The sequence below is a fragment of the Meleagris gallopavo genome, unplaced genomic scaffold, assembly GCF_905368555.1.
Source record: "Meleagris gallopavo unplaced genomic scaffold, MGAL_WU_HG_1.1 scaffold_12, whole genome shotgun sequence".
Classification (NCBI taxonomy): Eukaryota; Metazoa; Chordata; class Aves; order Galliformes; family Phasianidae; genus Meleagris; species Meleagris gallopavo.
Window position 1 is genome coordinate 22743 of NW_028147026.1, and position 22165 is coordinate 44907.

At 60.4% G+C, this 22165-nt stretch overlaps 1 protein-coding gene across 1 annotated transcript; it reads right to left on the reverse strand.

Moving 5' to 3' along the window:
- Nucleotides 1–420: 420 nt before the first annotated feature.
- On the reverse strand, nt 421–22155 carry LOC146541942 (integrin alpha-L-like). The gene is made up of 8 exons (XM_085215255.1): nt 21353–22155; nt 21182–21264; nt 16336–16394; nt 14007–14171; nt 11362–11696; nt 7097–7241; nt 2003–2152; nt 421–456 (listed from the first exon to the last, which is right to left on the reverse strand). Exons 1-8 carry the CDS (start codon nt 21856–21858, stop codon nt 421–423), a joined length of 1479 nt encoding a protein of 492 aa, XP_085071381.1. The 5' UTR covers nt 21859–22155.
- Nucleotides 22156–22165: the final 10 nt, after the last annotated feature.

The window sequence follows — 22165 nt, forward strand, 5'->3', positions numbered from 1 at the left end:
CGATGACCCCAGGTGACCCCACACGATGACCCCATGTGACCCCACAGGATGACCCCAATGACCCCAAACACCCCCATATGCCCCCATATGACCCCAGGTGACCCCACACGATGACCCCAGGTGACCCCACATGATGACCCCAGGTGACCCCACAGGATGACCCCAGGTGACCCCACATGATGACCCCATATGGATGACCCCAAACACCCCCATATGCCCCCATATGCCCCCATATGACCCCAGGTGACCCCATGACCCCATACCCCATATGCCCCCACACGATGACCCCAGGTGACCCCACACGATGACCCCAGGTGACCCCACAGGATGACCCCAGGTGACCCCACATGATGACCCCATACCCCCATATGCCCCCACAAGATGACCCCAGGTGACCCCACATGATGACCCCAGGTGACCTCACACGATGACCCCCGGTGACCCCACATGATGACCCTAGGTGACCTCACACGATGACCCCCGGTGACCCCACATGATGACCCCAGGTGACCCCACATGATGACCCCAGGTGACCCCACATGATGACCCCATACCCCCATATGACCCCATATGCCCCCAGGTGACCCCACACGATGACCCCAGGTGACCCCACATGATGACCCCAGGTGACCCCACAGGATGACCCCAGTGACCCCACATGATGACCCCATAGGATGACCCCAAACACCCCCATATGACCCCATATGCCCCCATATGACCCCAGGAGACCCCACACGACCCCAGGTGACCCCACATGATGCCCCCGGTGACCCCACACGATGACCCCAGGTGACCTCACAGGATGACCCCAGGTGACCCCACACGGTGACCCCAGGTGACCCCACACGATGACCCCAGGTGACCCCACATGATGACCCCATACCCCCATATGCCCCCATATGACCCCAGGTGACCCCTGATGACCCCAGGTGACCCCACACGATGACCCCAGGTGACCCCTAATACACGATGACCCCAGCTGACCCCACATGATGACCCCAGGTGACCCCACATGATGACCCCATAGGATGACCCCAAACACCCCCATATGACCCCATATACCCCCATATGACCCCAGGAGACCCCACACGACCCCAGGTGACCTCACAGGATGACCCCAGGTGACCCCACATGGTGACCCCAGGTGACCCCACATGATGACCCCATACCGCCATATGACCCCATATGACCCCAGGTGACCCCACACGATGACCCCAGGTGACCCCACATGATGACCCTAGGTGACCCCACACGATGACCCCAGGTGACCCCACACGGTGACCCCAGGTGACCCCACATGATGACCCCATACCCCCATATGACCCCATATGACCACAGGTGACCCCACATGATGACCCCAGGTGACCCCATATGACCCCAAGTAATGACCCCAAATGACCCCAGGTGACCCCACACGGTGACCCCAGGTGACCCCACATGGTGACCCCATACCCCCATATAACCCCATATGACCCCAGGTGACCCCACACGATGACCCCAGGTGACCCCACATGATGACCCCACATGATGACCCCAGGTGACCCCATATGACCCCAAGTAATGACCCCAAATGACCCCAGGTGACCCCACATGATGACCCCATGAGGATGACCCCAAACACCCCCATATGCCCCCATATGCCCCCCTATGACCCCAGGTGACCCCACATGATGACCCCATATGGATGACCCCAAACACCCCCATATGCCCCCATATGCTCCCATATGACCCCAGGTGACCCCACACGATGACCCCAGGTGACCCCACACGATGACCCCAGGTGACCCCACATGATGACCCCATACCCCCATATGACCCCATATGACCACAGGTGACCCCACATGGTGACCCCACATGATGACCCCAGGTGACCCCATATGACCCCAAGTAATGACCCCAAATGACCCCAGGTGACCCCACATGATGACCCCATACGGATGACCCCAAACACCCCCATATGACCCCCGGTGACCCCACATGATGCCCCCCCCCGTGCCCCCACCTCAATGGCGTAGATGCGGTCCTGCAGTTCCCTGAAGAGCCCCCGCAGGTGCTGGAAGCTGCTGAGCACGGTGACAAAATGGCGGCTGGGCTGGGAGGCCAACAGCTCCAGTTGGGCCCGGCTGTGGGAGCTCTGGAAGTTGTGACCCACCTGGGGAGGGGAGGGGGAGATATGGGGGGGGGGGGGTCACTATGGGGTGGGGGTCGGGTGGGGGTGGGTCTCTATGGGGGGAGTCTCTATGGGGTCTCTATGGGGGGGTGGGTCTCTATGGGAGGGTCTCCTTGGGGGGTGGTCTCTATGGGGGGGCTCTATGGGGGGGGTTCTATGGGGGTCTCTATGGGGGGGTCTCTATGGGGGTCTCTATGGGGGTCTCTATGGGGGGGCTCTATGGGGGGTCTCTATGGGGGGGTCTCTATGGGGGGGCTCTATGGGGTGGTGGTCTCTATGGGAGTGTGGTCTCTATGTTGGGGTCTCTATGTTGGGGTCTCTATGGGGGGTCTCTATGGGGGGGTCTCTATGGGGGGTCTCTATGTTGGGGTCTCTATGTTGGGGTCTCTATGGGGGTCTCTATGGGGGGTCTCTATGTTGGGTCTCTATGTTGGGGTCTCTATGGGGGTCTCTATGGGGGTCTCTATGGGGGGTCTCTATGTTGGGGTCTCTATGTTGGGGTCTCTATGGGGGTCTCTATGGGGGGTCTCTATGTTGGGGTCTCTATGGGGGGTCTCTATGGGGGGTCTCTATGTTGGGGTCTCTATGGGGGGTCTCTATGGGGGGGTCTCTATGGGGGTCTCTTTGGGTCTAGTTGGCTCTATGGGGTCTTATGGGGTCTCTATGGGTGGGTCTCTATGGGGTCTTAGGTTGGGGTCTTGGGTCTAGGGGGTCTGTGGGGTCTCTATGGGGTTCTTATGGGGTCTCTATGGGGTCTTGGTCTCTATGGGGTCTCTATTGTTTTTTGGTCTCTATGGTTTCTATGGGTCTCTTGGGGTCTATGGGCTTATGGGGTCTCTTGTTGGGGTCTATGGGTTTGGGTCCTATGGGTCTTATGGGGTCTTGTGGTCTCTATGGGTCTTGTGGGGTCTATGGGTCTCTAGGGGTCTCTATGGGGTCTTATGGGGTCTTTGGGGTCTCTATGGGTCTTATGGGGTCTCTATGGGGTCTCTATGGGGTTTTGGGTCTCTATATGGGTCTCTATGGGTCTCTATGGGGGTCTCTATGGGTTGTGGGGTCTCTGTGGGTCTTAGGGTCTTTTGGTCTCTATGGTGGGGTCTATGGGGTTTTGGGGTCCTATGGGTCTTTGGGGTTGGTGCTTGTTTTGGGGTCTTGGGGTCTCTATGGGCCTGGGCTCTTGGGTTTGGGTCTATGGTCTCTATGGGTGGGTCTCTATGGGGTTTTTGGGCTCTATGGGTCCTATGGGTGGTCTCTATGGGTTGGGTCTTAGGGTCTTATGGGTTCTAGGGTCCTATGGGTGGTCCTATGGGTCTCTATGGGTCCTGTGGGTCTCTATGGGTTTTGGGGTCTCTATGGTCTCTATGGGTTATGGGTCTATGGGGTTCTATGGGTCTCATGGGGTGGTCTCTAGGGTTGGGTTTATGGGTCTATGGGGTCCTGGGGCTCTATGGGTTTTTGGGTCCTATGGGTCTCTATGGGGTTGGTTCTTGGATTGGCCTATGGGTCTCTATGGGGTCTGTTGCTCTATGGGGTTTTGGGGTCTCTATGGGTCTTATGGGGTCCTGGGTTGGGTTTTGGTCCTATGGCTCTTGGTGGGCTCTATGGGTTTGGTATGGTCTTGGGTCTTGGGTTCTATGGGGTTGGCTATGGGGTCTCTATGGGCTTTTTGGGGTTGGGATGGCTCTATGGGTTCGGGCTCTAGGGGTTCATGGGTCTCTATGGGTCTTGGCCTATGGGTTGGGGTCTTGGTCTTAGGGTCTTTCTATGGGTCTGGGGTCTGGGCTGGTTTGGGTTATGGTCTCTGGGGTTATGTTGGGGTTGGTTTAGGTCTGGGGCTTGGGTTTTTGGGTCCTATGGGGTCTCTATGGCTTGGTCTGGGGTCCTATGGGCTGGGTCTTGGGTCATGGGGGGTTCTTCTTGGGGTTCTATGGGGTTTGGGTCTGGGGTCTTTGGGGTTTTGGTTATGGGGTCCTATGGTCTTTGGGGGTCTCTATGGGTCTGGTGGGTCTTTGGGGGTCCTAGGGTCTCTATGGGTGGGGTCTCTATGGGGTTTTGGGGTCCTTGGGGGTCTCTATGGGTCTCTATGGGGTTCTTGGGGGTCCTATGGTCTCTATGGGGTGTGGTCTCTATGGGGGGTCCTAGGGTCTCTATGGGGGGTCTCTATGGGGGGGTCTCTATGGGTCTCTATGGGGGGTCTTATGGGGTTGGTTTATGTTGGGGTCTTATGGGGGGGTCCCTATGGGTCTATGGTTGGGTCTCTATGGGTTTGGGGTTGGTCTTATGGGTCTGTGGGTCTCTATGGGGGTTCTATGGTCTCTATGGGGTCTTAGGTTGGGTCCGTGGGGTCTCTATGGGGTCCTTTGGGGTCTCTATGGGTGTGGGGTCTCTATGGTGGGTCCCTATGGGTCTTTGGGGTGGTGGTCTCTATGGGTGGTCCTTGGGTCTCTATGGGGTCCTGTGGGCTCTATGGGGTTTTGGGTCCCCTATAGGGTCTCTATGGGGTGCTGTGTGTCTCTATGGGTTTTGGGTCCCTATAGGGTCTCTATGGGGTCCTGTGGGTCTCTATGGGGTTTTGGGGTCCCTATAGGGTCTCTATGGTGCTGGGTCTCTATGGGTGGGTCCCTATGGGTCTCTATGGGGTCTTGGGCTTTGGGTTTGGGTCCCTATGGTCTTTGGGTCTTTGTTGGGTTCGGTCCCTATAGGTCTTGGGTCCTGTGGGTCTCTATGGGTTTTGGGGGTCTCTATAGGGTCTTTGGGTCTGTGGTCATGGGGTTGGGTCCTATGGGTCTTTGGGGTCCTGTGGTCTCTATGGTCGGTTTAGGGTCTTATGGGGTTGGTCTCTATGGGGTTTTGGGTCTCTATGGGGTTATGGGTTGGGCGGGTTTTGGGGTCCTGGGTCTCTATGGGGTCATGTGGTGGGTTTTGGGTCCATGGGCTTATGTGTGGTCTCTATGGGGTTTTGGTCCTATGGGTTGGGGTTGTGTGTCTATGGGTTGGTCCCTATAGGTCTTATGGGGTCTTGGTCTCTATGGGGTTGGGTCCTATAGGGTCTCTATGGGGTGCTGTGTGTCTCTATGGGGTTTTGGGTCCTATAGGGTCTCTATGGGGTCCTTTCTCTATGGGGGTGGTGGCCCTGGGTCTCTATGGGTCTGTGGGACTCTATGGGGTTTTTGGGTCCCCTATAGGGTCTCTATGGGGTGCTGTGTGTCCCTATGGGGTTTGGGGTCTCTATGGGTCTGTGGGGTGGGTCTCTATGGGTGGGTCCTATAGGTCTTATGGTTGGTGTGTATGGTTGGTGGGTCTCATGGGGTCTGTGGGTCTCTATGGGGTTGGGGTCCCTATAGGTCTCTATGGGTGCGTGGTCTCTATGGGTTTGGGTCCTATAGGTCTATGGGGTGCGTTTCTCTTGGTTTTGGGTCTCTATGGGGGTCTGTGTTCTCTTATGGGTTTGGGTCCCTATAGGGTCTCTATGGGTCTTGTGTCTCTATGGGGTTGGGTCCTGGGTCTCTATGGGGTGTGTGTGTCTCTATGGGGTTTGGTCCCTATAGGGTTCTATGGGGTCCTGTGGTCTCTATGGGGTTGGGTCTTATGGTCTCTATGGGGTCTGTGTGTTCTATGGGGGGTCCTATGTGCTCTATGGGGTTGGGGTCTCTATGGTTGGGGGTCCCTATAGGTTATGGGGTTGGGTCTCTATGGGGTTGGGTCCTATGGGTCTCTATGGGGTCCTTGTGGTCTCTATGGGTTGGGGTCCTATAGGGTCTCTATGGGGCGTGGTCTCTATGGGTTTGGGGTCCCTTAGGGTCTCTATGGGTCGGGGTCTCTATGGGGTTTTGGGGTCTCTATGGGGTCTCTATGGGTCTGGGTCTCTATGGGTTTTGGGTCTCTATGGTCTCTATGGGTTTTTTCTCTATGTTGGGTGGGGGTCTCTATGGGGCTTTGCTCTCTATGGGGGCTGGGGTCTCTATGGTTTGGGGTCTCTATAGGGTCTCTATGGGGTGGTGGTCTCTATGGGGTTCGGGTCTGTGGGTCTCTATGGGCTGGGCTTAGGTTGGGTCTATGGCTCTGGTCTGTGTTCTTGGGGTTTTGGGGTCTCTATGGGGTCTCTTTGGGGCTGGTCTCTATGGGGTGTGGGGTCCTTATAGGGTCTCTATGGTTGGGGTCTCTATGGGTTGGGTCTCTATGGGTCTTATGTTGGGGCTCTATGGTTGGGTCTTCTCTATGGGGGTCTTGTGTCCTGGGGTTCTAGTGTCTGGGTCTCTATGGGGGGGTCTCTATGGGGTTTGGGGTCTCTATGGGTTGGGGTTCTCTATGGGTGGGGTCCTCTATGGGTCTCTATGGGGTCTTGGGGTCTCTATGGGGTTGGGTCTCTATGGGTCTGGGGGCCTGGTCTCTATGGGGTGGGTTGGGGTCTCTATGGGGTCGGGTCTCTATGGGGGGTCCTCTATGGGTCTATGGGGTTGGGGTCTCTATGGGGGTCTCTATGTTGGGGTCTCTATGGGGGTCTCTATGGGGTTGTGGGTCTCTATGGGGCGGTCTCTATGTTGGGGTCTCTATGGGGGTCTTGGGGGGTCTCTATGGGGGTTGGGGTAGGGGGTCTATGTGGGGTCTCTAGGGGTGGGGTTGGGGTCTCTATGGGGGGTCTCTATGGGGGGTCTCTATGGGGGGGTCTCTATGGGGGGGTCTCTATGGGGTGGGTCTCTATGGGGGTCTCTATGGGGGGTCTCTATGGGGGGTCTATGGGGGGTCTCTGGTGGGGGGGGTCTCTGTGGGGTTGGTGGTCTCTAGGGGCCATGGGCGGTCTCTATGGGGGGGTCTCTATGGGGGTCTCTATGGGGGTCTCTAGGTCTAGGGGGGTCTCTATGGGGGTCTCTATGGGTGGGTCTCTATGGGGGGTCTCTATGGGGGGTCCGGGTATGGGGCTGGGTACCCGATGACGTAGCGCACGATGCCCCGTTCCTCGGCCAACCGCACGTGGCCGCTGTCGCTGTCGGTGGCGTCGCCGTCGGTGATGATGATGAGAACCCGGCGGGCGCCGGGCCGGGAGCCGTTCTCTGATGTGAAGATCTTCTCCCTGCGGGGGGGGGGGGGGGGATGACATAGGGACAATGGGGACGTTGGGGGGGGGGGGGTTGGGGTCCCAGGGGTGGGCGTGGGGACGTTGGGGTGGGTGGGGGGACAATGGGGGTGGGGGTCAAAGGGACATTGGGGACATTGGGGTGGGTGGGGGGACATTGGGGGTGGGGGTCAAGGGGACATTGGGGACATTGGGGTGGGTGGGGACATTGGGGTGGGTGGGGGGACATTGGGGGTGAGGAGGGGGTCATGGGGACATTGGGGACATTGGGATGGGTGTGGGGACAATGGGGGTGGGGTCATGGGGACACTGGGGACATTGGGGTGGGTGGGGGGACAATGGGGGTGGGGAGGGGGTCGTGGGACATTGGGGACATTGGGGTGGGTGTGGGGACGTTGGGGTGGGTGGGGGGACAATGGGGGTGGGGTCATGGGGACATTGGGGACATTGGGGTGGGTTGGGGGCTTTGGGGTTACGGGGGTGGGTGGGGGGACAATGGGGGTGGGGAGGGGGTCGTGGGGACATTGCGGGCACAGGGGTGGGTGGGGGGACGTTGGGGTGGGTGGGGGGACAATGGGGGTGGGGGTCAAGGGGACATTGGGGTGAGTTGGGGGCTTTGGGGGTGGGGAGGGGGGCATTGGGGACATTGGGGTGTGCGTGGGGACATTGGGGTGGGGGGGGGACAATGGGGGTGGGGGTCAAGGGGACATTGGGGACATTGGGGTGGGTTGGGGGCTTTGGGGTTACAGGGGTGGGTGGGGGGACAATGGGGGTGGGGAGGGGGTCGTGGGGACATTGGGGATGGGGTCACGGGGACCATGGGGACATTGGGGTGGTTGAGGGGTCGTGGGGACATTGCGGGCACAGGGGTGGGTGGGGGGACAATGGGGGTGGGGGTCAAGGAGACATTGGGGACGTTGGGGTGGGTGTGGGGACAATGGGGGGGGGGTCAAGGGGACATTGGGGACGTTGGGGTGGGTGTGGGGACGTTGGGGTGGGGGTCAAGGGGACATTGGGGGCACTGGGGTGGGTGTGGGGACATTGGAATTGGAGGGGGGACAATGGGGGTGGGGGTCAAGGGGACATTGGGGACATTGGGGTGGGTGGGGGGACATTGGGGGTGGGGAGGGGGTCGTGGGGACATTGGGGACATTGGGGTGTGCGTGGGGACGTTGGGGTGGGTGGGGGGACAATGGGGGTGGGGGTCAAGGGGACACTGGGGACATTGGGGTGGGTTGGGGGCTTTGGGGTGGGGAGGGGGGCATTGGGGACGTTGGGTCGGATGGGGGGACATTGGGGGTGGGGAGGGGGTTGTGGGGATATTGGGGACATTGGGGTGTGGGTGGGGACATTGGGGTGGGTGGGGGGACAGTGGGGGTGGGGTCATGGAGACATTGGGGTGGGTTTGGGGCTTTGGGGGTGGGAGGGGGTCGTGGTGACATTGGGGTGGGTAGGGGGCTTTGGGGTTACGGGGGTGGGTGGGGGGACAATGGGGGTGGGGAGGGGGTCGTGGGGACTTTGGGGCACAGGGGTGGGCGTGGGGACTTTGGGGTGGGTGGGAGGGGGTCGTGGGGACACTGGGGACGTTGGGGTGGGAGGGGGGACATCGAAAGCGCCTACAGTGCGACACGGGGAGGCACGTGGTCACGTGACTGACAGGCGGTCACGTGACACGAAGGCACATGATGCGGCGCAGGGAGACGCAGCGTGACTGCGGGGGAGACGGGCGGTCACGTGACAGGAAGTCACATACGGGCGGTCACGTGGTAGGCAGGCAGTCGCGTGACACAAAGTCACTGGCAGGCGGCCACATGAAAAAACAGGCGGTCACGTGACAGGAAGTCACCTGACAGGTGGTCACGCGGCAGACAAAAGGCGGTCACGTGACAGACAGGCGGTCACATGGCACCAAGTCACAGGCAGGCGGTCACACGAACGGAAATCACAGGCAGTCACGTGAAAAACAGGTGGTCACGGGACAGACAGGCGGATGGTCATGTGACAGGAAGTCAGAGACAGGCGGGCGGTCATGTGGCAGGAAGTCAGAGACAGGCGGTCGCGTGGCACGAGGTCGCAGGCGGGCGGTCACGTGACAGAGCGCCAGGAGAGACACAGCGAGCGCGGGGGGGGACGGGGGGAGGTGGGCGGTCACGTGACGGGAAGTCAGAGGCGGGCGATCACGTGGCAGGCAGGCAGTCGCGTGACACAAGTCACTGGCAGGCGGCCACATGAAAAACAGGCGGTCACGTGACAGGAAGTCACCTGACAGGTGGTAATGCGACAGACAAAAGGCGGTCACGTGACAGGCAGACGGTCACATGACACCAAGTCACAGGCAGGCGGTCACACGAACGGAAATCACAGGCAGTCACGTGAAAAACAGGTGGTCACGGGACAGACAGGCGGATGGTCATGTGACAGGAAGTCAGAGACAGGCGGGCGGTCACGTAACAGGAAGTCAGAGGCGGTCGCGCGGCACAAAATCGCAGCCGGGCGGTCACGTGACAGGAAGTCACTGACAGGCGGTCGCGTGGCACGAGGTCGCAGGCGGGCGGTCACGTGACAGAGCGCCAGGAGAGACACGGCGAGCGCGGGGGGGGGGGATGGCCGAGGCGGGCGGGTCACGTGACGGGAAGTCAAAGGCGGGCGATCACGTGGCAGGCAGGCAGTTGCGTGACACAAAGTCATTGGCAGGCGGCCACATGAAAAACAGGCGGTCACGTGACAGGAAGTCACCTGACAGGTGGTCATACGACAGACAAAAGGCGGTCACGTGACAGACAGGCGGTCACACGGCACCAAGTCACAGACAGGCGGGCGGTCACGTAACAGGAAGTCAGAGGCGGTCGCGCGGCACAAAATCGCAGCCGGGCGGTCACGTGACAGGAAGTCAGAGACAGGCGGTCGCGTGGCACGAGGTCGCAGGCGGGCGGTCATGTGACAAAGCGCCAGGAGAGACACGGCGAGCGCGGGGGGGGAGGGGGGGCCCGAGGCGGGCGGTCACGTGACGGGAAGTCAGAGGCGGGCGATCACGTGGCAGGCAGGCAGTCGCGTGACACAAAGTCACTGGCAGGCGGCCACATGAAAAACAGGCGGGTCACGTGACAGGAAGTCACCTGACAGGTGGTCACGCGACAGACAAAAGGCGGTCACGTGACAGACAGGCGGTCACACGGCACCAAGTCACAGACAGGCGGGCGGTCACGTGACAGGAAGTCAGAGACAGGCGGTCGCGTGGCACGAAGTCGCAGCCGGGCGGTCACGTGACAGGAAGTCAGAGACAGGCGGTCGCGTGGCACGAGGTCGCAGGCGGGCGGTCACGTGACAGGGCGCCAGGAGAGACACAGCGAGCGCGGGAGGGGGGGCCCGAGGCGGGCGGTCACGTGACAGGAAGTCACATACGGGCGGTCACGTGGCAGGCAGGCAGTCGCGTGACACAAAGTCACTGGCAGGCGGCCACATGAAAAACAGGCGGTCACGTGACAGGAAGTCACCTGACAGGTGGTAACGCGACAGACAAAAGGCGGTCACGTGACAGACAGGCGGTCACATGACACCAAGTCACAGGCAGGCGGTCACACGAACGGAAATCACAGGCAGTCAGGTGAAAAACAGGTGGTCACGTGACAGACAGGCGGATGGTCATGTGACAGGAAGTCAGAGACAGGCGGGCGGTCATGTGGCAGGAAGTCAGAGACAGACGGTCGCGGGGCACGAGGTCGCAGGCGGCGGTCACGTGACAGGGCGCCAGGAGAGACACAGCGAGCGCGGGAGGGGGGGCCCGAGGCGGGCGGTCACGTGACAGGAAGTCACATACGGGCGGTCACGTGGCAGGCAGGCAGTCGCGTGACACAAAGTCACTGGCAGGCGGCCACATGAAAAACAGGCGGTCACGTGACAGGAAGTCAGAGACAGGCGGTCGCGCGGCACGAGGTCGCAGGCGGGCGGTCACGTGACAGGGCGCCAGGAGAGACACGGCGAGCGCGGAGGGGAGGGGGGGGGGAGGGGAGGGCCGAGGCGGGCGGTCACGTGACGGGAAGTCAGAGGCGGGGCGGTCAGGTGACCACGTCGGGGGGGGGGGTTGGGCGGTCACGTGAGGCGGTCAGGTGACACGCACGCGACGTATCGGATGGCGGTGAAGGTGTCGGTGAAGCCGCCCTGCTGCCGGACGTGGCGCAGCAGCTCCCGGGGCTGCGGCCGCTCCGAGTAATCGAGCAGTGAGAAAATGGGCTCCGGGAAGTTGGAGAACTGGACGGCGGCGAACTGACGGACAGACGGACGTCCCGTGCTGACACCCACACGGACCCCGTACGGATCCCGTGTTGCCCCATAGGGACCCACAGGGACCCCGCAGAGACACATAGGGACCCAGAGGGACCCCAGAGGGATCCCATAGGAACCCATAGGGACCCCATAGAGACCCATGGGGACCACATAGAGACCCATAGGAACCCATAGAGACCCCATAGAGCCCCATAGGGACCCATAGAGACCCCATAGAGACCCATAGACACCCATAGGGACCCATAAGGACCCCATAGGGACCCATAGGGACCCCATAGAGACCCATGGGGACCCCATAGAGACCCATAGGAACCCATAGGGACCCCATAGAGATCCATAGGGACCCCATAGAGACCCATAGAGACCCATAGGGACCCCATAGAGACCCATGGGGACCCCATAGAGACCCACAGAGACCCATAGAGACCCATAGGAACCCATAGGGACCCCATAGTGACCCATGGGGACCCCATAGAGACCCATAGGAACCCATAGGGACCCATAGAGACCCATAGAGACCCATAGAGACCCATAGGGACCCATAGGGACCCCATAGAGACCCATAGGGACCCCATAGAGACCCATGGGGACCCCATAGGAACCCATAGGGACCCCATAGAGAGCCATGGGGACCCATAGAGACCCGTAGGAACCCATAGGGACCCCATAGAGAGCCATAGAGACCAATAGGGACCCCATAGACACCCATAGGGACCCATAAGGACCCCATAGACACCCATAGGGACCCCATAGAGACCCATAGAACCCCATAGGGACCCCATAGAGACCCGTAGGGACCCGCAGAGACACATAGGGACCCGACCCATAGGGACCATAGGACCCATAGGGACCCATAGAGACCCATAGGAGGACCATAGGGACCCATAGAGACCCATAGAGACCAGGTCCATAGAGACCCATAGAGCCCATAGGGACCCATAGAGACCATAGACCCCATAGGGACCCCATAGAGCCCCATAGAGCCCATAGAGCCCCATAGGACATAGGACCCATAGAGACCATAGAGACCCCATAGAGACCCATAGAGCCCACAGGACAGAGACCCATAGAGACCCATAGAGACCCATAGAGACCCATAGAGACCCATAGAGACCATAGAGACCCATAGAAGAGCCCATAGAGACCCATAGGGATCCATAGAGACCCATAGAGACCCACATAGGACCCATAGAGACCCATAGAGACCATAGAGACCCATAGAGACCCCATAGAGCCCCATAGAGACCCATAGAGACCCATAGAGACCCATAAATGAACCCATAGGGACCCATAGAGACCCATAGAGACCATAGGGACCCATAGAGCCCATAGAGACCCATAAGAGACCCATAGAGCCCCATAGAGACCCATAGAGACCCATAGAGACCCATAGAGCCCATAGAGACCATAGAGACCCATAGGGACCCCATAGAGACCCATAGAGACCCATAGAGACCCATAGAGACCCCATAGGACCCCATAGAGCCCCATAGAGACCCATAGGACCCCATAGAGACCCCATAGAGACCCCATAGGACCCATAGAGACCCATAGAGACCCATAGAGACCCATAGAGACCCATAGAGCCATAGAGCCCATAGAGACCATAGAGACCCATAGAGACCTCATAGAGACCCATAGAGACCCCATAGAGACCCATAGAGGCCCATAGAGACCCATAGAGACCCATAGAGACCCCATAGAGACCCATAGAGACCCATAGAGACCCCATAGAGACCCATAGAGACCCATAGAGGCCCATAGAGACCCATAGAGACCATAGAACCCATAGGACCCATAGAGACCCATAGAGACCCCATAGGGACCCATAGAGACCCATAGAGACCCATAGAGACCCATAGAGCCCATAGAGACCCATAGAGACCCATAGGACCCCATAGAGACCCATAGGGATCCATAGAGACCCATAGGGACCCACAGAGACCCATAGAGACCCATAGAGACGCATAGGAACCCCATAGAGACCCATAGAGACCCCATAGAGACCCATAGAGACCCATAGGGACCCATAGAGACCCATAGGACCATAGAGACCCATAGAGACCCATAGAGACCCATAGAGACCCATAGAGCCCCATAGAGACCCATAGGGACCCATAGAGACCCATAGAGACCCCATAGAGCCCCATGGAGACCCATAGAGACCCATAGAGCCCCATAGAGACCCATAGAGACCATAGAACCCCTAGAGACCCATAGAGACCCCATAGAGACCCATAGGGACCCATAGAGACCCATAGAAACCCCTAGAGACCCAACAGAGTCCCATAGAGACCCATAGGGACCCATAGAGACCCTAGGACCCATAGAGACCCCATAGAGACCCATAGAGACCCATAGAGACCCATAGAGACCCATAGAGACCCCATAGAGACCCATAGGGACCCATAGGACCCATAGAGACCCCATAGACCAGAACCCATAGGACCCCATAGAGACCCATAGAGCCCCATAGAGACCCCATAGGGACCCCGGCTTGGGGGGCAGCCCCACACCCCCGCTCTCACCCTGATATCCGGCCTCCAAGACCCGCAGTGGCCGCAGTTCGGGGTCCAGCACGGCGCAGACCCCCCCAACGTGGACGTTGTGGTTGCACTCCCACCTCAGCCCGGGGCCGCAAGCCTGGGGTGTGGGGCGGGGCTCAGGGCTGCCCCATAGCCGCCCCATAGACACCCCATAGCCGCCCCATAGACACCCCATAGAGACCCCGTAGAGACCCCATAGAGACCCCATACAGACCCCATACAGACCCCATAGCCCCCCATACGGACCCCATAGAGACCCCATAGAGACCCCATAGAGACCCCATAGAGACCCCATAGAGACCCCATAGAGACCCATAGGGACCCCATAGAGACCCCATAGAGACCCCATAGAGACCCCATAGAGACCCATAGAGACCCCATAGAGACCCCATAGAGACCCCGTAGAGACCCCATAGAGACCCCATAGCTGCCCCATAGACATTCCATAGCCGCCCCATACACACCCCATGGCTGCCCCATACAGACCCCATAGCCGCCCCATAGACACCCCATAGAGACCCCATAGACACCCCATAGAGACCCCATAGACACCCCATAGAGACCCCATAGAGACCCCATAGAGACCCCGTAGAGACCCCTTAGAGACCCCATAGAGACCCTGTAGAGACCCCATAGACACCCCATAGAGACCCTGTAGAGACCCCGTAGACACCCCATAGAGACCCATACAGACCCCATAGCCGCCCCATAGACAACCCATAGAGACCCCATACAGACCCCATAGCCGCCCCATAGACACCCCATAGCCGCCCCATAGAGACCCCGTAGAGACCCCATAGAGACCCCATAGAGACCCCATAGAGACCCCATAGAGACCCCATAGAGACCCCATAGAGACCCCATAGACACCCCATAGAGACCCCATAGAGACCCCATAGAGACCCCATAGAGACCCCATAGAGACCCCATACAGACCCCATAGCTGCCCCATACGGACCCCATAGAGACCCCATAGAGACCCCATAGAGACCCCGTAGAGACCCCATAGAGACCCCATAGACACCCCATAGAGACCCCATACAGACCCCATAGCTGCCCCATACGGAGACCCCATAGACACCCCATAGCCACCCCATAGACACCCCATAGCCGCCCCATAGACACCCCATAGAGACCCCATAGAGACCCCATAGAGACCCCGTAGAGACCCCATAGAGACCCCATAGAGACCCATAGAGACCCCATAGAGACCCCGTAGAGACCCCGTAGAGACCCCATAGAGACCCCATAGAGACCCCGTAGAGACCCCATAGAGACCCCATTGAGACCCCGTAGAGACCCCATATAGACCCAATAGCTGCCCCATAGACATCCCATAGCCGCCCCATACAGACCCCAAAGCCGTCCCATAGACACCCCATAGCCGCCCCATAGACACCCCATAGAGACCCCGTAGAGACCCCATAGAGACCCCGTAGAGACCCCACAGAGACCCCATAGAGACCCCATAGAGACCCATAGAGACCCCATAGAGACCCCATAGAGACCCCATAGAGACCCCATAGAGACCCATAGAGACCCCATAGAGACCCCATAGAGACCCCATAGAGACCCCATAGAGACCCCATAGAGACCCCATAGAGACCCCATAGACACCCCATAACCACCCCATAGAGTTCCACTGTGATCCATAGAGACCCCACAGAAGATGATCTGTGGGGCAGCCCTCAGCCCCATACAGACCCCACATCCGCCCCACATCCGCCCCACATCCGCCCCATAGCCGCCTCATAGAGACCCCATGGCCGCCCCATAGACACCCCATAGCTGCCCCATACAGACCCCAAAGCCTCCCCATAGACACCCCATAGAGTTCCACTGTGATCCATAGAGACCCCACGGAAGATGATCTGTGGGGAGCCCTCAGCCCATAGAGACCCCACATCTGCCCCATACAGACCCCATAGCCGCCCCATACAAACCCCATAGCCGCCCCATAGCCACCCCATAGAGACCCCATAGAGTTCCACTGTGATCCATAGAGACCCCACGGAAGATGATCTGTGGGGCAGCCCTCAGCCCCATAGAGACCCCACATCCGCCCCATAGCCGCCCACAGCCGCCCCATAGCCACCCCATAGAGACCCCATAGAGTTCCACTGTGATCCATAGAGACCCCACGGAAGATGATCTGTGGGGCAGCCCTCAGCCCCATGCAGACCCCACATCCGCCCCATCCACCCCACATCCGCCCCACATCCGCCCCACATCCGCCCCACAGCCCCCCACGCCCCACTCACGATGGTGTTGTTCCCATCCCTGCTCAGAGCCATTCCCATATGGGCAGCGCTGCGGTTCCCTGCGGATCACATGGGGTCCTTCTCCCACCCCACAACCGCCCCACACCCCGACCCCGACCCCAATCCCACCCCATAGAGACCCCATCCCGACCCCGACCCCATAGACATCCCATAGCCGCCCCATAGACACCTCATCCCGACCCCAACCCCATAGAGATCCCACCCCACCTCATCCCGACCCCGACCCAATCCCGACCCCAATCCCACCCCATAGAGACCCCATCCTGAACCCATCCCAATCCCGACCCCAATCCCCACCCTGACCCCAATCCCACCCACCCAATCACAACCCCGATCCCAATCCCATCCCATAGAGACCCAATCCCGACCCCAATCCCACCCCATCCCATAGAGACCCAATCCCGACCCCAATCCCACCCCATCCCATCCCAATCCCGACCCCAATCCCACCCCATCCCATTCCTGGTCCCATCCCAATCCCGACCCCAATCCCACCCCATCCCATTCCTGGTCCCATCCCAATCCCGACCCCAATCCCACCCCACCCATTCCTGGTCCCATCCCAATCCCACCCCATCCCAATCCCGACCCCAATCCAACCCCACCCCATCCCTGATCCCATCCCAATCCCGACCCCAATCCCACCCCATCCCATTCCTGGTCCCATCCCATCCCGACCCCAATCCCACCCCACCCCATTCCTGATCCATAGAGACCCCACGGAAGATGATCTGTGGGGCAGCCCTCATCCCAATCCCGACCCCACATCCCACCCCATCCCATAGCCGCCCAATCCCGACCCCAATCCCACCCCACCCCATAGAGACTCCTGATCCCATCCCAATCCCGACCCCAATCCCACCCCACCCCATCCCAATCCCGACCCCAATCCCCCCCTGACCCCAATCCCACCCCACCCCATCCCATTCCCGACCCCATTCCAATCCCACCCCCAATCCCACCCCACCCCATCCCAATCCTGACCCCAATCCCAATCCCAATCCCACCCCAACCCAATTCCCACCCCATCCCATTCCTGATCCCATCCCAATCCCGACCCCAATCCCACCCCACCCCATCCCGACCCCGACCCCAATCCCACCCCATCCCATCCCAATCCCGATCCAATCCCACCCCATCCCATCCCAATCCCGATCCCAATCCCGACTCCAATCCCACCCCATCCGATTCCTGATCCCATCCTAATCCCGACCCCAATCCCCCCCGACCCCAATCCTCCCCGACCCTAATCCCACCCCACCCCATTCCTGATCCCATCCCAATCCCGACCCCAATCCCACCCCACCCCATCCCAATCCCGACCCCAATCCCACCCCATCCCAATTCCCACCCCGACCCCAATCCCACCCCATCCCATCCCAATCCCGACCCCAATCCCACCCCATCCCATTCCGGACCCCATTCCAATCCCGATCCCAATCCCAACCACAATCCCACCCCATCCCATCCCAATCCCAACCCCAATCCCACTCCATCCCATCCCAATCCCGACCCCAATCCCCCCGACCCCAATCCCCCCGACCCCAATCCCAACCCAACCTCAATCCCACCCCACCCCATCCTAATCCCGATCCCAATCCCGACCCCAATCTCCCCCCGACCCCAATCCCACCCCACCCAATCACAATCCTGATCCCAATCCCACCCCACCCCATCCCATCCTAATCCCGACCCCAATCCCACCCCAAATCCCAATCCCATCCCCAACCCCAATTCCCACCCCACCCCATCCCAATCCCGACCCAAATCCCCCCCGACCCCAATCCCACCCCACCCCATCCCAATCCCGACCCAATCCCGACCCCAATCCCGACCCCAATCCCGACCCCAATCCCACCCCATCCCCAATCCCGACCCCAATCCCACCCAAATCCCAATCCCATCCCCAATCCCGACCCAATCCCACCCCAAATCCCAATCCCATCCCAATCCCGACCCCAATCCCAACCCGATCCCAATCCCATCCCCAATCCCGACCCCAATCCCACCCAAATCCCAATCCCATCCCCAATCCCGACCCCAATCCCAACCCCGATCCCAATCCCATCCCCAATCCCGACCCCAATCCCACACCCAAATCCCAATCCCGACCCCAATCCCGACCCCAATCCCACCCCATCCCATCCCAATCCCGACCCCAATCCCACCCCACCCCATCCCATCCAATCCCACCCCAATCCGACCCAATCCCGACCCCAATCCCACCCCATCCATCCTGATCCCATCCCAATCCGACCCCAATCCTGACCCCAATCCCATCCCATCCAATCCCGACCCCAATCCCCGACCCAATCCCAATCCCACCCCATCCCAATCCTGACCCAATCCCCCCGATCCCAATCCAACCCAATCCCATCCCCAATCCCGACCCAATCCCACCCCAATCCCAATCCATCCCAATCCTGACCCAATCCCCCCGACCCCAATCCCACCCAATCCCGACCCCAATCCCACCCAATCCAATCCATCCCCAATCCTGACCCCAATCCCACCCCATCCCAATCCCGACCCCAATCCCGACCCCAATCCCCCCCCACCCCAATCCCACCCACCCATCCCAATCCCGACCCAATCCCGACCCCAATCCCACCCCATCCCATCCCGACCCGACCCCAATCCCGACCCCAATCCCGACCCCAATCCACCCCGACCCAATCCCACCCCACCAATCACAACCCATCCCAATCCCCCCCGACCCCAATCCCGACCCCAATCCCACCCCAAATCCCATCCCATCCCAATCCCGACCCCAATCCCGACCCCAATCCCACCCATCCCAATCCCACCCCACCCATCCAATCCCACCCCAATCCCACCCATCCCCATCCGACCCCAATCCCACCCACCCTACTCCCCACCCCAAATCCCCATCCCGACCCAATCCCAATCCCGACCCCAATCCGACCCAATCCCACCCCAATCCGACCCCAATCCCACCCCAATCCACCCCAATCCCAATCCCGACCCAATCCCGACCCCAATCCCCCCATCCCAATCCCATCCCAATCTGACCCCAATCCCCCCCGACCCAATCCCACCCCAATCCCGACCCAATCCCACCCAATCCCAATCCCGACCCCAATCCCGACCCCAATCCCACCCCATCCCCTAATCCGACCCAATCCCACCCATCCCAATCCGACCCAATCCCACCCAATCCCAATCCCGACCCCAATCCCCGACCCCAATCCCACCCCAACCCAATCCCACCCCACCCCATCCAATCCCGACCCAATCCCGACCCCAATCCCGACCCCAATCCCACACCATCCAATCCTGACCCAATCCACCACCCAATCCACCCCATCACAAATCCAATCCCATCCCACCCCAATTCCCACCCCATCCCATCCCGATCCCAATCCCCCCCACCCCAATCCCCCCACCCATCCAATCCCGACCCCAATCCCGACCCCAATCCCGACCCCAATCCCGACCCCAATCCCACCCCATCCCAATCCCGACCCCAATCCCACCCCAAATCCCATCCCATCCCCAATCCCGACCCCATCCCACCCCAATCCCATCCCCAATCCCGACCCAATCCCACCCGACCCAATCCCACCCCAATCCCGACCCCAATCCCACCCAATCCCAATCCCATCCCCAATCCCGACCCCAATCCCACCCGATCCCAATCCCATCCCATCCCACCCCAATCCCACCCATCCCAATCCCGACCCCAATCCCGACCCCAATCCACCCATCCCACAATCCCGACCCCAATCCCACCCACCCATCCCATCCCAATCCCAACCCAATCCCGACCCCAATCCCCAATCCCACCCCATCCCATCCTGATCCCAATCCCAATCCCGACCCCAATCCCGACCCCAATCCCACCCATCCCAATCCCGACCCCAATCCCCCCGACCCAATCACCAATCCCACCCCATAATCCACCCAATCCCCCATCCCCAATCCCGACCCCAATCCCATCCCCAATCCCGACCCCAATCCCACCCCAATCCAATCCCATCCCATCCTGACCCCAATCCCCCCGACCCCAATCCACCCAATCCGACCCCATCCACCCCAAATCCCAACCCATCCCAATTACCCATCACCCACATCCCGACCCCAATCCCGACCCAATCCCCCGACCCCAATCCCACCCCACCCATCCCAATCCCGACCCCAATCCCGACCCCAATCCACCCCATCCCCATCCCGACCCCGACCCAATCCCGACCCCAATCCCGACCCCAATCCCACCCCGACCCCAATCCCACCCCCACCCAATCACAACCCCGATCCCAATCCCCCCCCCGACCCCAATCCCGACCCCAATCCCACCCCAAATCCCAATCCCATCCCCAATCCCGACCCCAATCCCGACCCCAATCCCACCCCATCCCAATTCCCACCCCACCCATCCAATCCCGACCCCAATCCCACACCCACCCCATCCGACCCAATCCCACCCCATCCCACTCACCCCACCCCAAATCCCCATCCCGACCCCAATCCCAATCCCGACCCCAATCCCGACCCCAATCCCACCCCCAAACCCGCCCCAATCCCGACCCCAATCCCAACCCCAATCCCACCCATCCCAATCCCACCCCAATCCCACCTCATCCCAATCCCGACCCCAATCCCACCCCATCCCCATCCCGACCCACCCAATCCCAATCCCGACCCCAATCCCGACCCCAATCCCATTCCCAATCCCACCCCAATCCCGACCCCAATCCCGACCCCCATCCCTACTCACCCCACCCCAAATCCCAATCCCATCCCCAATCCCGACCCCAATCCCGACCCCAATCCCGACCCCAATCCCACCCCAATCCCTACTCACCCCATAACTCCACCTCCCTGCACTCCCCGCTCCGCACCCTGCAGCCAAACAGCCGCCCCACATTTGGGGCCCCCACCACCACCCTGGAGGGGAGAAAAAAACCCGCCCGAATATGGGCCGCCCTACAACCGACGGGATTTGGGGTCACGTATAGGGCCGGCGATCCCTTACCGCCCCCCCGGCAGCGTCAGCACCCCATAACCGAAGCCGGGGGTCTCGCTGACCTCCAGGACCCGTTGTGGGGCGGGGTGGATGTTGAAGGTTCCCATAGGGCAGAGCAGAGCTATGGGGGGACGGGGGGGGAACATTGGGGTCACCGTGGGGCCGAGGCGCCCCATAGCGGAGCCCCCATGGAGCCCCATAGCTGCCCCATAGCTGAGCCCGCATGGAGCCCCATAGCTGCCCCATAGCTGAGCCCATAGAGCCCCACTGACCCCATAGCTGCCCCATAGCGGAGCCCATAGAGCCCCATAGCTGCCCCATAGCTGAGCCCATAGCTGACCCCATAGAGCTCCATAGCTGAGCCCATAGAGCCCTTCTGACCCTATAGAGCCCCATAGCTGCCCCATAGCTGAGCCCATAGAGCCCCATAGCTGCCCCATAGCTGCCCCATAGCTGAGCCCATAGAGCCCTTCTGACCCTATAGAGCCCCATAGCTGCCCCATAGCTGAGCCCATAGAGCCCCTCTGACCCTATAGAGCCCCATAGCTGCCCCATAGCTGAGCCCATAGAGCCCCTCTGACCCCATAGAGCCCCATAGCTGCCCCATAGCTGAGCCCATAGAGCCCCATAGCTGCCCCATAGCTGCCCCATAGCTGAGCCCATAGCTGAGCCCCATAGCTGCCCCATAGCTGCCCCATAGCTGACCCCATAGAGCCCCATAGCTGAGCCCATAGAGCCCCATAGCTGCCCCATAGCTGACCCCATAGAGCCCCATAGCTGCCCCATAGCTGGCCCATAGCTGACCCCATAGAGCCCCACTGC

Bases quoted from the DNA above. Each gene is read 5' to 3' on its own strand.
- LOC146541942 (XM_085215255.1), bottom strand. From the start codon at position 21,858: ATGGGCTCAGCTATGGGGCAGCTATGGGGCTCTATAGGGTCAGAAGGG. The intron at 11,697-14,006 runs CTCTATGGGGCT...GGGTCTCTATGG, and splicing joins AGCCGGGGTCCCTATGGGGT to GTTCCTATGGGTCTCTATGT. The intron at 2,153-7,096 runs TACCCAGCCCCA...TCCCCTCCCCAG, and splicing joins TCGTGCGCTACGTCATCGGG to GTGGGTCACAACTTCCAGAG.